This window comes from Aristolochia californica, unplaced genomic scaffold (assembly GCF_029961685.1).
Source record: "Aristolochia californica isolate CCGP_79_NKW_82.1479 unplaced genomic scaffold, dmAriCali1.0.hap1 SCAF_12, whole genome shotgun sequence".
NCBI classification, from domain to species: domain Eukaryota; kingdom Viridiplantae; phylum Streptophyta; class Magnoliopsida; order Piperales; family Aristolochiaceae; genus Aristolochia; species Aristolochia californica.
In genome coordinates, this window is record NW_027181793.1 from 26,913,522 (window position 1) to 26,934,290 (window position 20,769).

Genomic DNA, 20,769 nt, shown 5'->3' on the forward strand with positions numbered 1-20,769 from the left:
TAATTGCACTCACATGGGACACATTCTTTTCAAGTTGTTAGACATATTTAACAATCCTCTATTTTGCTTCAAAATCAAAAGCTACCATAACCTACCTTGAAATTCAAAATGTTATATGATTTAAAGAAGATTATCTAAATTCAGCTAACTTAGATACATATATTTTTTAATTTAAAATACTAAATAAAATTACTTTAAACTTTTTTTGTTATTTTACATTTTTTTCTTATCACATATATTCATGGTTCATGATTAATGTTCAATTGAGCTTTTTTGGTTGATTTTTAATAATAAAATTGAAATAATGATCTTTAAGAAAGAAAATTTTGACTATACCCCGAGTTTGGAAAAAAAAAATCCTATCACCTACTTAAAAGTTGACCGAACTATGTTTATGTTAAGAAATACCGAAATGTGTATGTTATGGTTTTAGGTTAAGTACTTGGTTTTCCACTACCTAACAGGCCGGTCTTTTGGATAATATTGGTTAGGTGTTTAACATTTGGTATTAAAGCTGAAACAATGAGCAATTCATGGATCGTTGATGAAATATGCCACAAAGGAACAATCGTTGCTGTTCGTTGACCGACCTCAAATCGTCGAGCATGGAATCCCAGAGACACAATCCAAAGCATAGAATTCTGAACACAGGGAGCCTAACACTCCAAAAGAAGTGGCTTATAGGGTAAAAAGGAGGGGGCGACCTAGAGGTTGGATTAAAATTATTGGTAGGGTCACAAAAGGTAGGTTGGGCCAGTGTCGCTAGAGTGGGCCGTCATGGACGTCGGCTCATGAAGGTGGGTGTGATGTTATGGTCCTGGTTAAGTACTTGGCTTTCCGTTACCTAACAGGCCGATCTTTTAGATAGTATTGGCTAGGTGTTTAACAGTGTAGGGGTGACATGATTAGTGAATAAGGAGGATTTTCATAGAAATTGCATAAAGTTGTAATTATGCAAGCTATTGTATATCATATTATAACATTTTTCTTTTGAATCATCTATCCCTAAGGGTATTATAGTTATTATAAATAAATTCACTCAATTATAAATATAATTTCAAGGCATAAGGTAGAGCATAAACTCTTGGTTCAAACTCGTCCATATATTTCTCTTTCTTTTCTTCTTTTTTCTCTCCTGTAGTTTATTATTTCCTCTCTCCCAAGTCCCAAGTATTAGAATTCCTATTTTCTCTCATTCTCTATAGATCTTTTGTGTTTATGTCTTAGTCCTATAAATCAACAGTTAGCCACGTCTACCTAACTAATTCGATAAGTGTTACTTGATGCACAATACGTGTCAATAATACCAACATCACTGTTAAAAAAATTATAACATTATCCAAATCATAATTATAATTAAATTAAGGAGCAATTGAGCGACCATGTGGAGGTGGGTCATGCAGCTTAGCTAAAGGGGAAACATGGCCGAAGCTTTCTTAAAGACCATGTCTGTGGGAGAAGAGGATACGTGGGTCATGTTGACTACAAGGTTCGTTTATTATATACTTGGTCTGCGAGTGAAGATCATTTTCTTTGATTAGAACCAGTAAGTCACTTTTATAATTAAGAAAAGCCTTAATCCTAAAAGACATAAGAAAGTGTGTGCAAGTCTTGAATGTGGAGTCATGGAACGTGGTCGGACCACTTAGAATTCTTAAATAGTTTTGTGTTGGATTGATCTAAAGAAACGCGTTGGCCGATGGATAGCAGCGTGGTTGCTCGACCAATGAAAGGAATACAGAGAAATGGGAGGTGAAAGCTACTCTGCCTTAGTCCTCAAGTAACAAGCTTTAATAGGGTATAAGTTGGATTGTCTCTTTTAGTTATTTGTTTACTTCATGGACCACGGTGACCGGCCAGTTGAAGTATGTCCCCAAGGATCCAATCGGTTGAGCCAAAAGGGCCAAAATACATATCACTGGGGCGCGGAGGGTGAGAGCTAAGGGAGCAGGGTGGAGCGTTGGGTTTGGAAGTTGGATTTTCTACTCTGGGGGAGACCAAGAAAGCCCAAACTTAAAGCTGCTGGGCCAAAGTAAGTGAAGAGGATATTCTGCTCTGCTGCTGATGTCAGAAAGCAGTCGAGCATTCGTCCAACCATTCAATCAACACACAACTGATCTCAAGTTGCCCTCATTTCTTACTTCTGTAAATGATTACACTTTTAGGTTTACTTGAATCTTTCTTATTTTTAAATTGAAAATTAATCAAGTGTTTGATTCACCATTTTTCCTCTTTTCGGATTTTTAATTTCTGTTCTAAATGAGAGTTGATTTTCCTTACGGTTTACAGCGATCTATGTGCAAAGCTTGGCTCTCTGATAGTGAGCTGAATCACATGTGTTGAGCAGTTTGGCTCTTCAGTTCATGATAAGTTTAGTCCATGTTTTTAACTCCAGCTTGGTGATTTTGTTGTTTGCGTTTATCTTGTGTTTCTTAAAAAGAAATTATCGTAGCTTTTTGTTTTTCTTACATTTTGACGGTCACGAGGCTCACAAAATTAGGAATTATGTGATTATGCACGCAATATTTTTTTTTTTTAATGTATAGTACGATTGCTTAGTGACGCTGCTGGTAACGTATTGGGTGGGTTCCTCTTTGCTTCTTACAGCATGTCCTGGAATGTCATTTGGCAATTGGTTGGTTTAACTGGTTCTAACGAGGAAGAAAACTAGCAGTAATGAGATTTTGCATGTTGACAGAAAAGTATGCTATTTGGTCAACTGGAATCAAAGGTGTTGTCTTGAGAATTTGCTGTTACTGTTGTGAGTGCTACCATTTACAATCTTTTATTTGCTTAGCGCAAGAAACAAATAAAAAAACCAATGATTTTTCCCAAAATTTTAAGTTGCTAGTGGCTTATAACAACCACTGACTAACTGATGATCACTCCATTGATACATAAATTCTATAACTTATTAAATGTGCAAAGGTACATTCTATTACTTTCTGGAAACATTTTTTAAATCTTTAGATCATAATGCAGCAGTTACTTTGATGATTCTGCTGGTTTTTTGGTTGCTTGATGTCTCTTTGGTCATTTTTATTTGTCTCCTGAGTCATTGGAAAGACAGACTTTTTGAGCTTTTTTCTATATACTGCAAGAGCTGATAATATTATATTTATCATTAGATTTGCTAATATCGGTTCCAACTTCCAAGTCATATGTGTGGCAGTTAACCTCTATTTACACCTGCTTAACGTAACTGATGTGTTGTTTACTGCATTTCTTCTCAATGCATCACGTGGGTTTGTATGTTCGAGCTTTATTAGTGCCACCTTTTTCTTAAATTAGGCTCTAAACCAAATGATTGGTGTATTTTTATCCTCGCTGCAGGGCTATTATTCTTGAGTATAGATACGTTTCTCTCTGTAAAAGAGGTGTATGAAATTGCATTTTGACAATGGCATCTCTGGTTGGACAACTCCCATTCCCTTCTGACCATGGTCAGAGACCGTGGGAAGATGCGTCCTTCATCAAATGGAGAAAGCGTGATGCTCATGTGCCACTGCATTGTCATGACACAGTTGAAGGTAAGTTCAGAGGTGACTGTGTTATTTGTTTCGTTGCATTTGATGAAAGGGTTGTTCTTCATTACAAATATCTTTTCTGCTTACATTTTATGATTTGAGTTATTTTGTTGAGTTTTGCTTATTTATTCTATTTTACTGGACATAATTTGTTACAAATAAAAATCAAATATATTACTTGTCTTTTGGAAACAAAATTAGTGACATCTTGATGTGTTAGGCATCTGTATCATTTTCTTTGGTGATACTACTTGAAAATATTAATGATTTCTTTGCTTGATCTTCTAATCATAGAACTCTTATTTTAATAAAGTCAGTAGCATGGGACAGCCAATGTTGGCAACAAAAAGATCGACCAAATATTCAGTGACTTCACCAAATATTTTAGCTTTTGAATAACTTTGTTTTGTCAGGACAAATTCTGGTCAATTACTTCAGTCATTTACTGTGACTCTCCCTTTTTTGGACTGTATGCCCCTCCATCTTCATCATTAGAGCATAATTGCAACCATGTAGGGCTTGGCTGCATGAGGTCTCATCCACTCTACTGTATCATTTACTATATCCATTGATATGGCTGTCCTTCTTCAAGTCTCCCTCACTACTGTATTATTTTTTGACTTCTCCTGTTATTTGCGAATATATCAATCAACATTTTTAAGACCCTTTTCACTGTATCCTCACTTTCATTTGCTAGATTTATTTGTATCCATGTGGATTGTGTTTTCCTATTGGTGGGTGGTCTGAGCAGCAAATGATTGCAAAATGTTGCTCTTGTGTGCTAGGTTGGTTATGTTATCATTTTAGAGGATTGGAAGTACCACTGTTGCAATTAGAAAATTGGCCCTGTTATCTTAATTTAGCATGGTTTACCTATTGGGAAGCTGATTCTGGCTCCGTGCCTTGACCCAAGTTTAGGCAAAATTGGTGCACGAATGGCTGATCTGTTTTGTTTAGTTTAGTTTAGTTTTTTTGTTTTTGTGTTCTTTAGAGCAATAAGAATTGAGATGGCAGATTCAACTTGGAATTGGCATTTTATACGACTATTTGGGAAATGTAATTGAGGCAAGATAGCTGCCTGCTTGCCTCGTCATTAAAATTTTGGATTTTTCTTTTTAAAGTTTATGTAGCAAGAGCATGGACTTTCCTAGTTCCTTATAGTCTTTTTGTTTCCTTTTTTCTTTTTTAATGAAATCTTCCTTGTCGTGTTAAAAAACATGGATAATATCATAGTGTTGGAAGATTATTTATTGACTTCAACTAGTACATCTGTCTTCCACTCACAAGTTGACTTATTTTGATGTGAACAGGTTCTCTGAAATACTGGCATGAGCGTAACAAAGTGGATTATTTGGCTTCTAATTCTGCCTTGTGGAATGATGATGCTGTTTTTGGTGCTTTTGATTCTGCTGCCTTTTGGGTGAAGGGTTTGCCCTTTGTAAAGTCTTTGAGTGGCCACTGGAAATTTTTTCTGGCTCCCAGTCCATTAAGTGTTCCAGAAAATTTTTATGCTGGAGAATTTGAAGATTTGACATGGGAGACTTTGCCAGGCAAGTGAAGTTTGCATGCTGTCTGCCTTCCTGTTGAGACATAACCCTGTTTCTGGTTCTTGCTTCCTTTTTTTGTTTTTTTATTCTTGTTTCATTACCAAATGGTTGCCTCAAATTCCATGCTGCAAATGTCATAAATGAGAAAACAATGTACTAAGTTGTAATCTGACTCCTGAAAATACAAATATGGTCATCTATCAGAACTGTTGGCATCAATTTGCAGAAGGGTCCAAGCAATGAGCTGAATTTCGGAAACCAAAAATGACCTTTTTATAGGATGAATCAATGAAATGGTGATCAATCTATTATATTTAAGTTGGAGTAGTAGAAGTTTTCCTCTTGCTGCTGAATAATCTTTTGATCTTATGGTTTTGTGGATGTAAATGTTTCCAAACAGTTCTATCCTTTTCTTCTGTAGTATTTTATTTTTTTTAATTGGAAAGTTATATCAAATTGAAATAAAAGATCTGAACACACCTGATTTAGCTAAAAACTTGGGATTCTATCCCTTTGGGGCTTTGAGGGCTTTCCTCTCCCCCTTTTGTTGTATCTTTGTTCTTATCAATGAATTGCCATTTCAAAATAAAAAAAAATCTTCTATAAAAATTCTTATTGGGAGGAACGTGTTCTTTAACAACTTGGCTTGAGATTTTCTCATGTATTGCTTTTATTTTTTATTCAGTTCCCTCCAATTGGCAGATGCATGGGTTTGACAGGCCCATTTATACCAACGTTGTTTATCCATTTCCTGTAAATCCTCCAAAAGTTCCAGATGACAACCCCACTGGTTGTTACAGGAAACACTTCTCAATCCCAACAGAATGGACAGGTACAAATTGTAGATAGCTCATTGGAAACTTTTGATTTTTGACCATGTTTCTTTTTATTTTCTGATCTTGTCATGTGCTTTATTTTCCTTGTATTTTCTTTCCTCTCAGAGAATTCATCATTCTGCTTTAGATCTTACTCTTTTCATTTGCTGATGATTAAACCAGAGAATTGTCTTTGCTACTAAGAGCTAGTGAATACCAAAAAGTTTCTTTGCTTTCACTTATGTTATACTGTAGAGAAAAACCAAAGTTTATCTACTATCAGTACTGACAACGGAAATGTGACATATGCCTGGTGCTTTAATTTGTCTTTTAATTCTTGTCACCTATTACTGTTGTAAGTGAGTATTTGGTTCAAGTTTTATGTACCTAATGATTGGTTTAGAATCTATAACTTGAAATTCGTTCTGTTGGTCTCTATAGTAATTTTATTCTGATGCAGAAAAAATGGATTAAGACCCACCTTAGCTGTTAGATATTTCCTGTGGTTTTTCTGTTCTTTGGCTGCCTTGTAGTTTCACTTTTTTAGTTTCCTTGTTTTTCCTTGTGCTTTTATATCGTCCCTCTCTTATACCCTTTGCTATCTTAGGCCCCTCTTAATAAGTTCTTTCTTCTTAATGTCCTTAGAAAAGAAAAAAATATTTAATTATATTAGTTCAGCAATCCTTTGAACTTTATCTTAGCAGCCAGGGCAAACCAGTAGATAATAATTATAATGTATAGTGAACAAGATTTTTGTTTTGTTTTCTTAAACAAGTTCATGGATATCATGCATCAAATCGCACTTGACAGGTCGTCGCATCCTGCTGCACTTTGAGGGTGTTGATTCTGCATTTTTTGTTTGGGTAAATGGTTTCCTTGTTGGCTACAGGTACATGGCATGATATTGAACTTCTACTTTTCTTTTCTTTTTTCTCATTCTTTAACAGTAGTGGACAATATTTCATTGTTGTGGTACCATATTGTGCCTATTATTCCCTCAATTTGGTTTATGTTCTGCTATGCGACTTGCAGTGGTACCACTGTTTCAGAAAAGGAAACTGCCAAACTTCAGGAATTGTCTACTTTTCTGTATTTTGATTTTCTGCAGTTATATAGTGAATGTGTGGCATCATTGAAGAAACCTATTGTGGCCTTCTTCCTTATAACTTCATGTCTATGGATTTTCTTTTTGCATGTGTACTTCTCTCCCTCTCTCTCTCTCTCTCTGAAAAAAAGGTCCTCTTTCTGATTTTAAGTATTATAAAATCTAGAGATTAAGAAGAAATAAATAGAGAAGAGAGAGAGACCGACGGGGGATAAGAGGGGGAAGAAAGTGTGCATAAAGTCCAGCACACGTTAGGGTCAGAGACCAACCCCCTTGTCTATTATATACTTGAGTGAAAAGATAACAAAGTTACAATAATGCCCCTCACACATAGACCACTATAACTCACTAAATACAACTCAGAATAAAACGGATATTGAAGCATACAACTCCAATATGAAGACCAGCTTCCTGCTATCTTATGAGGGACATATGACAATTGTGAATGACTAAAATACCCGTTACATATATTTCAATACTCCCCCTCTAGCTGTTGCATATATGTCAAGAATGAGATGACAATCTGCCTCTGTAAGCTTGGTCCATTTATGAAACACCGAGTTACTTGCAATAAAGATTGCACTTGATTATCACAATGCATCATCATGGCGTCTATGGCGGTGAAGCCCACTCTTGCTAAACTGATCTAACCCACAGGAGTTCATTGATTCTATGAGGCATTGTTTGCTACTCAGCTTCAACATTGGAACAGTGAACAATGTTTTGTTTCTTGCTCTTCAAGTTGATTAAATTTCCTCCAACAAATACTAAATAACTAGTGGTGGATTTTCTTTCGATTGGATTGAACCCGATTCTATCCCTAAATGACTAGCCACTTAGGAGGCTTATTACTCAACCCTATAACCCATTGACTTTTCTTCCCAATTCTCAATGTAGGACTTTTCCTACTCAACGCTTCCTTTCACATTCAATCTTTACACATAACAGGCCTGAGATGTGGCACAAACCTTAACGGGGCACGTAGACTCCTACGTCATGGAGCCTACTATAGCATATAGAACCCTACCTTATGGAGCCCACAACACACTGATAACCTATGGGAGTACAAACTGGGCTTCAACCCGCACATACAACTTGCTCTGGTACCATGATAAAAGTAAAAAGGAGAGAAAAGGAAGAAAGCGCTAGAGAGAGATGAGAAGACTATATGAAAATAAACACTCGCAAGGGCTGGAATTCGAACCCTCTCTATTTAATTAACTCACCCAAGTGATAGTCAACACAAATTACAATAATGCCCCTCTTTACATAAACTTCCATAACTCTGTAAATACCATCATAATTACTTAAAACTTAAAAAATAGATTCCTATCATGTTTACTAACTTGCTCGTCTAGAGCAGGATAGAGTTTTATTAAACACTGAAAGGACTTAGCAATTTGACTAATAGATAAAAATAGATCAAACTCTAGAGATAAGGACGAAGTTTACTAAACCTTGTCCACTCCACTAACATGTGAGGAGAAACCATCAACAAGGGTGACGTGTTTAAATAGAGATGACTGACTAAGAGATGAAAATAACGAGGACATGCCTAATATGTGCTAGAATGCACCACAATCAATCACCTGGGAAGAGACTGGAGTTGTATAAAAAATCAGACACACCTGAACTAGCCATGGTAGGCATTAACTTTTCTTAACCTTTTAAATGTGGGACTTGTCTCCACTCAACACTCCCCTTCACGTCCAGGCTTACACATAATGGGCTTGAGAAGTGGGTACAAACTCCTCATAGAGCACACAACATAGACTCTCATCTTATGGAAGAACTTGCCTCTTACCTTATGAATCCCACAACACACAAATAACCTAGGAAACACAAACTGGGCCTCGACTCACGCATAAATTCTACTTTAATACCACTGTTGGGTGGAGTTTGGTTCCATCTAAAAATGACTAATCACTTTGTTTAATCTTATAACCCATTAACTTTTCTTAACACTTTTCAATGTGGGATTTTATCACACTCAACAAGTATAAATAGGGAAAGAATGATTTCCTCTTGCTGTGATCTTGATAGAAATAAAATCTCTACTCAATGACTATCAGAATTTTTTTTTTTTTTTTGATAAAAAAAAAAAATCTCTATTGGTGCAAGCTAACTCTTATGTACACTTTTGAACAGTCACATTATGGTTTAGGAAATTCTGGCTAACCTAGCTATAACTCTCATTGTCCACTAATTTTAGTTGAGGTTGCTTTGTATTATGCCCATATGATGACTTGATCCTCTTCTACCTACTGAAAATCCAGGGTCTGTTATTTGATCGTACTTTTACTGAATGAATAGGACTACAATTGGGCATTATGAAAGCTAATAGTAGATTTGATATATCCTATGTATGTTCAGAGTAACTGTTTTGTTGTTGACTAGCTAACTTATTAGTTGTTCAACTATCTAACTTTGACCTTGCTGCTTTTTGTGTGTTTTTTTTTTTTTTAATTACACTAACAATTGAATGCATACTGGTATTTTGATGATCTGAGTTGTAAGAGATGTTGCTATTTGTACAAATTCTTGTTAGAATGCTTACGGTATTAAGTGATTGTCTCACCTTATGTGCTTGATCAGTCAGGATAGCAGACTTCCTTCTGAGTTTGAAATCACAGACTATTGCCACCCAAGTGGCTCATCAATGCAGAATATAATGGCCGTCCAAGTTTTGAGATGGAGTGATGGTTCATATCTGGAAGATCAGGACCACTGGTGGTTGTCGGGTATTCATAGGGATGTGCTTCTTCTTGCAAAGCCTCAGGTTAGTTTTCCTCTGCTGTTTCTGAATTTGTAGCACAAGAGGACTTTTTTTTAAGGACTTGGGAGGTTGAAAGCATCATTCATGACCTTTTCAGATTCTTGACCTTTGAATAAGCTTCCTGGAGAATCTGCTCCCAGAACCTCAAGTTGAGAGCAAGATCTGAGTCTTTGTCACCCAGACGTCGTCCTTTGTTTCCCAGTTGATAGATCTGTATGTCTCTATTTTCAACAAGCTAGCTAGTAGCCCTATTAGTTAAGTATCTAATTTTTCTGTAATTCACCAAACATCTAAAAGCCGATTATCAATTTTCTTTTCTCCAATCTTCATTAATAAAAAAAAATCACAGTCATAGAGTTCATGTTTCACTATTTAGCTTTGATGTCGACGATTTCACTAAAGCCTTGTGTCAAGCCTCAATTATTTTTATTTGTTCTAATCTGAGTTCTTTTCCTGTACTTGAGGCGTTGAAAGTGATAGAGTTAGTAGTTCTTGTCTGGTTCCTTTCCTCTTCCAAATGATAGTTCTCATACCAGGACAGTGCAATAAGTGTAATTTTAGGTTTAAAGTTTGGCTGGGCAGAGAAGCAACCTCTGAGGTTGTCTGATTAACAAAAAGAGGGAAGTTAGCTCATCACTGGTGTTTAATCAGTCCCTCATCAGCTTTAAACTCAGATTCTTTCTTTGCTTGCTGTCCTTTCTTTCTCTTCCTCTCTCGTCTTCTTTTGTTTTCAATCTCTTTTTCTGAATTGTCTTGTTTCAATATTGGAATAAATGATTTCTATAAGAAAATTCTGCTTAAAAAAATCATATAGAAAATTGAGAACATACTGGAACTGGACGGAAGAAAAGAGAAACTACAGAGAGCAACTGAGTTAGTTATTTTCACAATGCTCACCTGTCTTTAAGAAAATTCACTAAAAGATGGAAAAAAAAAGTAAACCCTATTTATATATAGAGACAAGTAAGAGCAAGTAAGTGTAAAACAGGAAACTTCAAACAAGAAATATGTTCCTCTAATATTTTGAGTAGCAAAAACCTTGGTTACTATATGCATAATAAAACTTGTTGAAGAGTGTAGAGCATGTATTTTTGAAATTACTCCTGAATTGGAAATGTTCACAAGTTTGTTGGTAATATCACAGTTTACCTTAAAGGCACAACTATGAAGAGCATTTTTCCAAGCTCCTTTTTCTGATCAGGAATTCTTATCATCTCATGATCCAAGTCATTGATTTCTAGGATCTAGAAAGGGTCTAGAAAGGCTCTCATCTCCCTTGGCTCCTGATCCACGTATTTGAAAAGCTTGCTAGTCTTCACTCTTCTTCTTCCATCCCTTGGCAGCACATTGTAAGATCCTCTAATTATATTGCTGATAGTTTAGCTACTTCCAAGTTGCACTTGATCTTTTGTTGAGAATGAGCAGCTTCTTTCTCTTTTCTTATTTAAGGGATGAGAGTATTGCCCTTCCCATTATCTGTGTTTCTTTCTTTTTAGCATGACAAGAAAATCCATCAAGCAAAAAATGTTACTTGTTATGCCATGGAAAGTTAGGGTGTTTGTCTTCCCTTGCCTTCATTGAAGCCTTCATAAAAGGTCTTAGTGGAGAAGAATTTAGAGTAACAGTTTGTAGCAGGCAGTTTTGTTTGCTGCAGCCTCTTAAAAACATAGGTTGAGGATTCCTCCCCTGCTGATGGCAACTGTGAAAGGGGGCAACCCAGATGATCGGCCAGGTCAACCCGTTTATTGATTGAATTAGCTAACTCTGCTGGGTCAGCCGGGTTTTTAATGGCTGGTCCAATCTATGTTTTATAACATTGACTTTAAACAAGGGTATTTGGAAAAAAAAATTGCATAGAATTTTTGTACTTTTTGTTAATTCTATGTCTTTAGTTTTTTTATCTATTTTTATTTAATTTATTGTTATAATTTTATATGGTTAAGATTGAATGAGCCATGGGCCAATGTGGGGATGGGGCAGGGATATGGGGATGGGTTTTCAAAATTCCGACCCATGCCCACCCCTATACCAGCATAAACTACTTTTAAATTATTGAGAAAAAAAATCAAATCCCCCATATACTGCATGTGGAGACATGTCTCTTTTCCCATCTTGGTTTAATCAGGTAACCTTTTTGTTTGTCTAGTTGCGGTTCCTGTGACACACTCATCCCTACCTTCGAGTTTTCTGTGAATTTGTCCATTGCAAAAGAATTTTTTTTTTAGTATGTTCATGATAATAGTCTGTCTTCTATAATTGCAGGTCTTCATCAGGGATTACTTTTTCATATCAACCTTGGGTGAAAACTTTTCATATGCAGATGCTCAAGTAAGACAAGCGTTAGAAGTGTTTGGTTGTCATTTGAGATAATGTAATGCATTGTTTGGCACTGAATTTTCCTTTTCCAAAATATATGTCTAGAACTTATGTTTACTGCTCATGTTTTATGTGAGATGGTTAGACATTTATCATTTTATTTTATGATTCATGCTCTGGATGCTGGGAAAAAAAGTAAGAGGATAATAGAGAAAAAGTAAAAGCAATCTGTTTGTTGAGTGAAGAAGAAAGCTATTGGTGGAAATACTCCCTAAAAATCAGCCTGAATTGCTTTTGATTTCGGGATAAAAACTCTCTAGCTGGAGTGGATATTACAGACCTCTTAACCTGTTAGTACTTTAATATGTATATTACTTAGGGAAACAGTGATTAAGTGGCAACAACTTTCTCATTTCAAAGAAATGTTGTTTCTTGGAATTCTATTGCAGATTTGGTGCATTAAAACTTCATTTTTATGAAATCCTAAAATATTTGTTGTTTTTCGAAAATTTTCTTTTACTTCTTCCTTAAGAGTGAGATAGTACCTTGACAGATGGTGTCAAGTTATGATAATATAAGTAGTTTATCCAGATTGATCAATCTGTCAAAAAAAAAAAAAAACTCCCTTGCATGGATCTGAACTATGTGGTGATCACATTGTTATGAAATATTTATCTACTGGATTCTTAAGGAAACATTTGGTTTATCCATTCTGTGGCAATTCTACACCTATTGTACAGGTTGAAGTAAAAATAGATGTATCAAGTGAAGCTCCTACATATGATGTGCTGGCCAACTTCTCCATGGAAGCTACATTATACGACACTACAACATGGTACACACATGAAGATAATGTGGATCTCCCTGCTTCTGCCGTTGCTCATTTGGAGCTGGATCAATCCCCCAAAAAAAATCTTGGGTTCCATGGTTTTGTGTTTGTGGGGAAACTGGAAACTCCGAAACTTTGGTCTGCTGAGCATGTGAGTTTTTTATATTGTGTTATGCCATGGTGAATAGCAAAGAAAACTCTGTTCTTTATGAGCTTCACATGAATGCTGTGTTTATTTTCTGACAAAGGATCAAACTGGCTAAGGAAGATGATGCTAAACATGCATAATCCTTCTGTGCTTCACTACAGTGGTATCTCAAGGTCGAACATCACCTTAGATGAATTAAGCAAAACGGATATCTGTATCACATATGATGCTTCAAAAAATCAAGGTCTCATTAGGCTGTATATAAAAAAAATTGCTATTTGTTGCTGCAGTTTTAACTCTGTCTCTGTACCTGCAAAAGAAAGTTGTGTTAGAGAAGGAAAAGAAAGTTCAGACATTGAGCTCATAAAAGAAAGTAAAAGTTGAATCAACTGAGCATTGCATCGAAATGCAATTTGATTTATTGCTGCCTCAATAGCTTTAAATTTCCATTTCTTGACTAAATATTTCAGACCTCTCCTTTGGTTTTATTATTTCACTGTATGCATCTTTTGGACAGTATTTTTAGCATAGATAGTTTAGTTGGGGTGATATGACTCACATCTGCAGCTAAATCAAGTTTTCATTTTCATTATGTTCACCTTTGTAAGCCTAAAATATGCTTGTCATCTTCTACTGCATCACCTTTTTGTCCCAAAAGTTCTATCACATGGTTGTCATTATGTATTAGATAGTGCTATAGTCATAAATTTCATACCAGTTTGATCTTGTTTGCATGTGCTACTTTAAGTAACATTTCTTGTAACTGTGTATTTTACCTTTATGAACAGCCAAACTTGTACACCCTTGTCATTGTCCTCAGAGATGCTTCTGGAAAATTAGTTGATTGTGAGTCCTGCCAAGTAGGGATACGACAAATATCACAAGCCCCGAAACGGCTTCTGGTCAATGGGCAGCCAATAGTGATTAGAGGTGTCAACCGACATGAACATCATCCACGTCTGGGGAAGACAAATTTGGAATCTTGCATGGTTAAGGTGACAACCCTCTTTCCACTGCACTTACGTTTGTAGTCATATGTCTCAGCCGAATTTTGTTTTATTTGACATCAATGTTAGTCTTCAGTGGGGCAGTTCTGATTGCAGGACCTGGTCCTTATGAAGCAAAACAACATCAATGCTGTAAGGAACAGCCATTACCCTCAGCACACACGATGGTATGAGCTATGTGACTTATTCGGTGTCTATATGATCGATGAAGCCAACATTGAGACACATGGTTTCGATCTCTGCACTCAATTGAAGCATCCGACTTTAGAGCCAAGCTGGGCTCATTCTATGCTTGATCGTGTGATCGGAATGGTGGAGAGGGACAAGAATCATGCCTGTATTATTTACTGGTCTTTGGGAAATGAATCTGGATATGGACCAAATCATGCTGCTTCAGCAGGTAAACATTTCCCAGCACTGCTGAGATCTTGTTTTACTGTTGACTTGAAGAAATCCAATCCAAGTGCTTTTATTTTTCTCCATGCTGTTATTTTTCTTCTATTCCCACAATTAACACTAGTCTGTCTGAATAGGACTTAATAAGGAGCCACAAGTGGATTGGCTTCAATTAATCCAATTTTGGCAGTTTTGCTTGAAAGGTCTTCTAGAATTATGTCATGTGTCTGAAACTTCATTCACAATTTAGTATTTTGAGTTCAAGGCTTTATCTTTATCTTTAAACCCTAAATAACTCATTTTCCTTATTTTCTGATGTTTTAAGTTTTTTAAAAATGATCCATGACTTACATTTTGGAACTACATAATTTAGATTCTTACATAGAAAATATGGACAAGACTTTTAACTGTCAGATATTCTTCTGGCCCCCATACTTCAGAAGCCAGAGTTGTTCATGTAAAAAATTGTTGATCACCACCCTTCTTTTGTGAAACTATTGGGGGTTTGGTGTCATTGGTGCCTTTTAATTCTTCTTCTTTGCGCAGGTTGGATCAGAAGTAAGGACCCATCAAGGTTATTGCACTATGAAGGTGGTGGATCTCAAACTTCATCTACAGATGTAGTATGTCCCATGTATATGCGTGTTTGGGATATGATAAAGATTGCTAATGATCCAGAGGAGACTAGACCACTTATTTTGTGCGAGTATGTTACTTTCTACATACTTCGAACTATTTCCAGTGAGCCTGCAAGTAATTTTCTATGTATTTCTTTTCAACTCATTGACACACGTCCCCTGAATTATGCGTTAGGTATTCACATGCCATGGGAAATAGTAATGGGAACCTACATGAATATTGGGAAGCAATTGATACCACGGAAGGTTTACAAGGAGGTTTTATCTGGGAATGGGTTGATCAGGTGAATAGATTTGTCCTAGACCATTTCATTGTCTTTATTGATTTCAGTCTGGTTACTAGTAGTATTTGGCATTAGCTTCGTTAATTTCTAGTATGGTTTCTACCTAGCTTCATTTGATGTTGCATTGTCCAAGTTTTTATGTTGGACTTGTCTGGAGTTCTTTTTAGTTGTTTAAAATTTTATTCTTTTTTCTTTAATCGACAGAGTATGTTGGAACAACTGCTTTTCTCAATTTACCTGCAAGAGAGTTGCAATGTGCTCTAAATGTTTTATTATTTGGACCATTTCCATTTTTGTAGAGCCTTCTGAAGAAGGGTCTCCATGGTAATAAGCACTGGGCATATGGAGGTGACTTCGGGGACACGCCTAATGATTTAAATTTTTGTTTGAATGGTTTAATGTGGCCAGATCGAACACCTCATCCAGCTGTAAATGGTAAGCCCCAAGTTGTGGAATCATCATGATCCTTTACAACTTCTTTTACTTTTGGTTGTTTCCTATACGGTGCAGATTGAACATATGTTCATACATATCATATCATATAAGTTTCACCAATTGCTGTTTTGGAATGCTGTGCAGAAGTGAAATTCGTTTATCAACCAATAAAGGTTTTGTTGAAGAATACCATATTGAAGGTACTTGTAGTCTGTTGAGGCTACGATTTCTTCACAAGCAGTTTTATGTACTGAAGAGATTATTTTGCAGATAATTAATGCACATTCTTTTGAATCAACGCAAGGATTGGAGTTTGGCTGGCTCCTTCAAGGAGATGGGTTTGACCTTGCCTCAGGGATACTCTCTCTGCCAACGGTAGATCCCCAAGGCAGCTATGACATAGAATTGGAATCATCTCCCTGGTCTTATTTTTGGGCAACTTTTTCAGCCACAGAAGTATTCTTAACTATAACTGTGAAACTTGCACAGTCTAGAAGATGGGTCTCAGCTGGTCATGTTGTTGCATCTACCCAAGTCAGTCTGCCTGCAAAAAATGAATGCATGAGCCAAGTATATGTCCTCAAATTCGAATATTTACTGTTTGAAGATTAATCAGTTGCTTATATTTTATGTTGTATTTTCTAAATTGTTTGGAGACATATTCCAGGTTATCAAAATGGATGAAAAAACTAAGCTGCACGTGCAGCACACGGGTGACATTGTTACAGTCAGGAAGCAGGACAAATGGGAGATAAAAATTAACTCACAAGTTGGAACAATTGACAGTTGGATGGTACCTGCTTCTATAATTTTTTCCTTATTGATTTCTAGTACCTAAACTTTGTTTAAGTTGTTTATTTCTAGTATGATTACAAAATGAAGTAAAATACTGACTCTTTTTTTTGAATCAGTAAATTACTGACTTTAACTTTCTGAAAAATGGAAATCCAGGAAGTTCCTACATTTATTTCACAGGTTAATTACACCCAACCAGAAAAATTGCAAAACACCCATTGCTTATTGATAACCCTCAGCCCCATGGTTTTGAAAGTTCATTAAATTCACTCCTCGCCCATTTTCTCAGTTAGAAAATGAGAAAAAGATAAGACCTTTAACTTCAATCAACAAACACTTGTTTGCAAAATTTGGGAAGTTGGGGATGATGGACCTCTTTCCAACCTCGTAGTTTTTGGAGATGAAGGGGAGGAAGAATTAGATGGCCTCCCCTACATCCTCCTGGAAGGGAAGATGAATGGAGGGTCTCAGCCCCTTCTCTCTATTTCTCAGAAGCGTGGGGTGGAGGGACCACCTCTTCCTTGGCATCAGAAGAGGAGTGAAGAGAGTGAACCCTTGGACTTTGTTTAATCTAACATTTTCGGGTAAACAAGAATTAAAATAAGAATCTTAGAATAAATTTAGCAAGGGTACTTCAGTTTTTTCATTAGAATATCGGTAAAGGTGTAAGGGTAATTTCTTAATTTTATAGGGGTGATTGTGATTGATCCTTATTTTATTAGTTTCTATTCCCTTTCTCTTAACAATTCCTGACAGCTGTATCGCTTGGGCTTTTGGTTCAATGGTCACATGGTAGGTTTAAATTGTGAGGTCTTGAGTCAAACTTTCACCGGGGATGTGTAATCAACATTCAGAAAAAAATAATTCCTGATTGTTCTGAAATTGTCACTTGTTAATGAATTTTTGGTAATGACAGGTTAATGGGTCTCCTATCATGAGTAAAGGCATATTCCCATGCTTTTGGCGAGCACCAACAGATAATGATAAAGGAGGAGGTTTAGATAGCTATGCATCCAAGTGGAAGACTGCAGGAATTGATAACATTCATTTCCATGTTGAAAGTTGCATCATACAGAATCAAACATCTCACCTAGTCCAATTCACTTCAGTACATATGGGTATCCCGAAAGATAAAAAAGAATTTTTCATTGCATCCAGTGGGGTGAAAGATGAAAGTTTGATCTTTTGCAAGGTTGAAGCAAATTACTCAATATACGAATCTGGAGATGTGATTATCAACTACAGTGTACATCCTAGTGCCAATCTTCCACCTTTACCCCGTGTTGGGATAGAATTCCATGTGGACAAAACACTGAGTCTTATTAAATGGTACGGGAAAGGACCGTTTGAATGTTACCCAGATCGTAAAGCAGGAGCTCATGTGGGGGTTTATGAACACAAGGTGGGAGACATGCATGTACCTTACATAGTTCCTGGAGAATGTGGAGGTCGAACTGATGTCAGATGGGTGACATTTCTAAACACTCATGGGTTTGGCCTTTTTGCATCTACTTATGGGGCTTCCCCACCAATGCAAATGAATGCAAGTTACTATAGCACCAAAGAGCTTGACCGTGCCACACATAATGAAGAACTTGTTGAGGGAGATGACATTGAGGTAAGTCTCTCTAGCTCCAATAATGAATCTTGGTGTTAATCTGCAATATTTGATGTACGTGGTATTTTGGCTGATCAGAAACTTAGGGAGTAGTTGTATTCAACAGGAACAATGTCCATTAAGTGAAGTTTTCCTAAATTTTATTTGACTGTGAGACAGGTTGATTTTGTCTATGTATCACTCAAAACTTCAGATCCAGTTGAACTCAGACCTTACAAAAAAAAAAAAATCAGATTTTGACTTATTATATTGGACATATTAAGTATATTTAGAGAAAGCTGGCAAAACCACTTTAACCAAAACTGGTGTTGTGAGTTGGGAGACCCCAACCGGCTTAATTTCACATCGAGGCACTCAAGTGTTGGTCCATTCTGAGTTTTTGTGGAGTTTGTCTGGCTTACTGATATAAGTCAGCTTTTGAAACCTAATGGAAGAGAGGGACAAAAGTATCCATGATGTGAAATAAAACCTGGACTTTTTAAGCTTACTTAGCTGTTTTCTCTAGGAATTTTTTAACCCAATCTGGAGTTAGTCCTTCAAAAATTGGGATGGGGACCCAACCTAGGCTCTTCAAAATCTGGGTCAAGTTGGCTCAACCCAAGTCCAGGTTCAGACCTAGGGTGGCTGAAGGGAACTCGGCCAAAAGAGAAGGGGTCAGTCCCACCCTCAAACCAACCAGCCCTCAGCCGGTGTCAACCCACCAGGTTGGAAAACCGTGGATTAAACTGTCAATCCACCTTGTGCTACCTACATTTGGCTGGGAAAGAACTTTCAAAACCATTTTGGCCTGTATCTTTTATTTATAACCCGCATCTGGTGAGTTTTTGAGGTCGTTCCACACCTAGTTAAGTAATTCTAATTAATTTTAAACTGTAAAAAGCGTTAACAGTATGGGGTGTAGGCTGAATTAGAGTTGAAATATGATATAGAATGTACAGAAAAATTTGACATCAATTTCATGCTTCTCCATTTAGAGAATTTTGGGAAGATCTCCATCTCTTTTCTTTTATTCTTGTTCAACTTGGTTCTACTCATACTTTTGGGCAAGTGAAATGAAACTAAATGGTGAGAGGAATGTCTTAGCTCTTTCTGATGTTTTAAAGTTAAAGAAGTTACAACTAATTGAAGAGAATGTGAAGCTGTATCAAACATTATTTTGCTTTACTGCTAGCAAAGTAAACTAGGTAACATTAGAATCCCTTCGAATTTCCTCTTGGCGAAAAAAATAAAGCAATAGTTCCTTGATATTTTTTATACGCTTCATTGCTCACTGTAAATCACATACCATCAGGCTTCTCTCATTTGTTAACTGTTTTTTTTTACAGGTTCATCTTGACCATAAACACATGGGAGTGGGTGGAGATGATAGTTGGTCTCCATGTGTCCATGATCAGTACCTCGTGCATCCAATCCCATGCTCATTCTCTGTTAGATTTCGCCCTATTGATACATCCACAACATGCAATGACGTCTACAGAACGGAGCTCCCTAATAACTGACATCCTCTTTTTGGTGGAGAACAAGTGGCGGGTCAGGTCCACTTTCTTACCTATGAATGCTGAAATGAGACTGATAAGCAAAGGTTATGTTATTGATAAGCTTGCGATGATGGCAAAACTTGTTTCTGATTCTTTAAAAGAATGCAGTGAGCTTATCTTTTCGCCGTTCGACTGCCAACATTAGCTATCGTGTGTAACATCTGACTCTTTTTGGAAGTCTGTGATGGAAAGTTATTTTCATGGACTGAGAACATTAGGGGGTGTGCTCTGGTTTATTTTCATGGCCCTCTTTTACAAGCTTAGCTACGGCCCCTTAGCTGACGTTATGACCGTCACAACTAACTCCAACCGTATCCTGGTCAGGTAGCCAAGAATCAAGATATAAGAAGAGAAGGTTGTAAATGAAGGTTTTAAGTTAGAAAAATGTAACGTGAATCTGCAAACGATTAGAACTTTGGACCTACTAGCCAAAGGCGTCATGCAGAGTAAAACAGCATTTCGGCTCATTTAGTAATTATTTCTCAATGTATTATTCGGCCAAGAAAGCGGTCTTGATCAAGAGAAGTCATCTTGTTACTGGCAGCAATAATCTTGGTTTAGTGCAATTAAGACAACAAATATATCCAAGGCATTTGCGTCCACGAAATCATTCATGTCACAAGGCGACTGCTTACTTTAAATTAAGACGATTAGAATAGGTTATCGAAATATAAAGATATTTAAATGCAAAAAGGAGTCTTCTTCTGTATTACTTAAAGTTGATCAATTTATAGGTGGGTCTCGGGTCTCTGTTTTTCAGTACAGAACCAACCAGAGACGCGAGATTGCCACTCTACTTGTGGAAAAGGGAAGTGAATTTTTAATATAAAACATGGATGGCAGGGGGGGGGGGGGATTGGATCATTGGCCAGTCTGGCAAGCAGAAGCTTTTGGAATAAGAATTCTCTGAAATCGTATTCTCTACAATTATTGTTGATAAGAGGAATAGATAAAGACGGAAAAAGAGATAAAAAGAGTCAACAGTGAAGTGTGAA

The 20,769-nt window shown here is 36.7% G+C and overlaps 1 protein-coding gene across 6 annotated transcripts; it reads left to right on the plus strand.

Moving 5' to 3' along the window:
• The first annotated feature begins 1,960 nt into the window (after window positions 1–1,960).
• On the plus strand, window positions 1,961–20,056 carry LOC137945252 (uncharacterized). 6 transcript variants are annotated; one of them, XM_068791037.1, is made up of 19 exons: window positions 1,961–2,165; window positions 2,290–2,370; window positions 3,334–3,530; window positions 4,838–5,077; window positions 5,760–5,906; window positions 6,700–6,778; window positions 9,590–9,773; window positions 12,033–12,098; window positions 12,827–13,066; window positions 13,852–14,058; window positions 14,167–14,470; window positions 15,013–15,172; window positions 15,280–15,388; window positions 15,688–15,823; window positions 15,968–16,023; window positions 16,094–16,393; window positions 16,491–16,616; window positions 17,535–18,236; window positions 19,562–20,056. In XM_068791037.1, the coding sequence occupies exons 3-19, from the start codon at window positions 3,401–3,403 to the stop codon at window positions 19,733–19,735; spliced, it is 3,360 nt and encodes a 1,119-aa protein (XP_068647138.1). In that variant the 5' UTR covers window positions 1,961–2,165; window positions 2,290–2,370; window positions 3,334–3,400; the 3' UTR covers window positions 19,736–20,056. The 6 variants fall into 6 exon arrangements, with proteins under 6 accessions (XP_068647138.1, XP_068647137.1, XP_068647139.1 ...); XM_068791036.1 differs by having other exon boundaries at window positions 1,961–2,145; XM_068791038.1 differs by lacking the exon at window positions 2,290–2,370.
• Window positions 20,057–20,769: the final 713 nt, after the last annotated feature.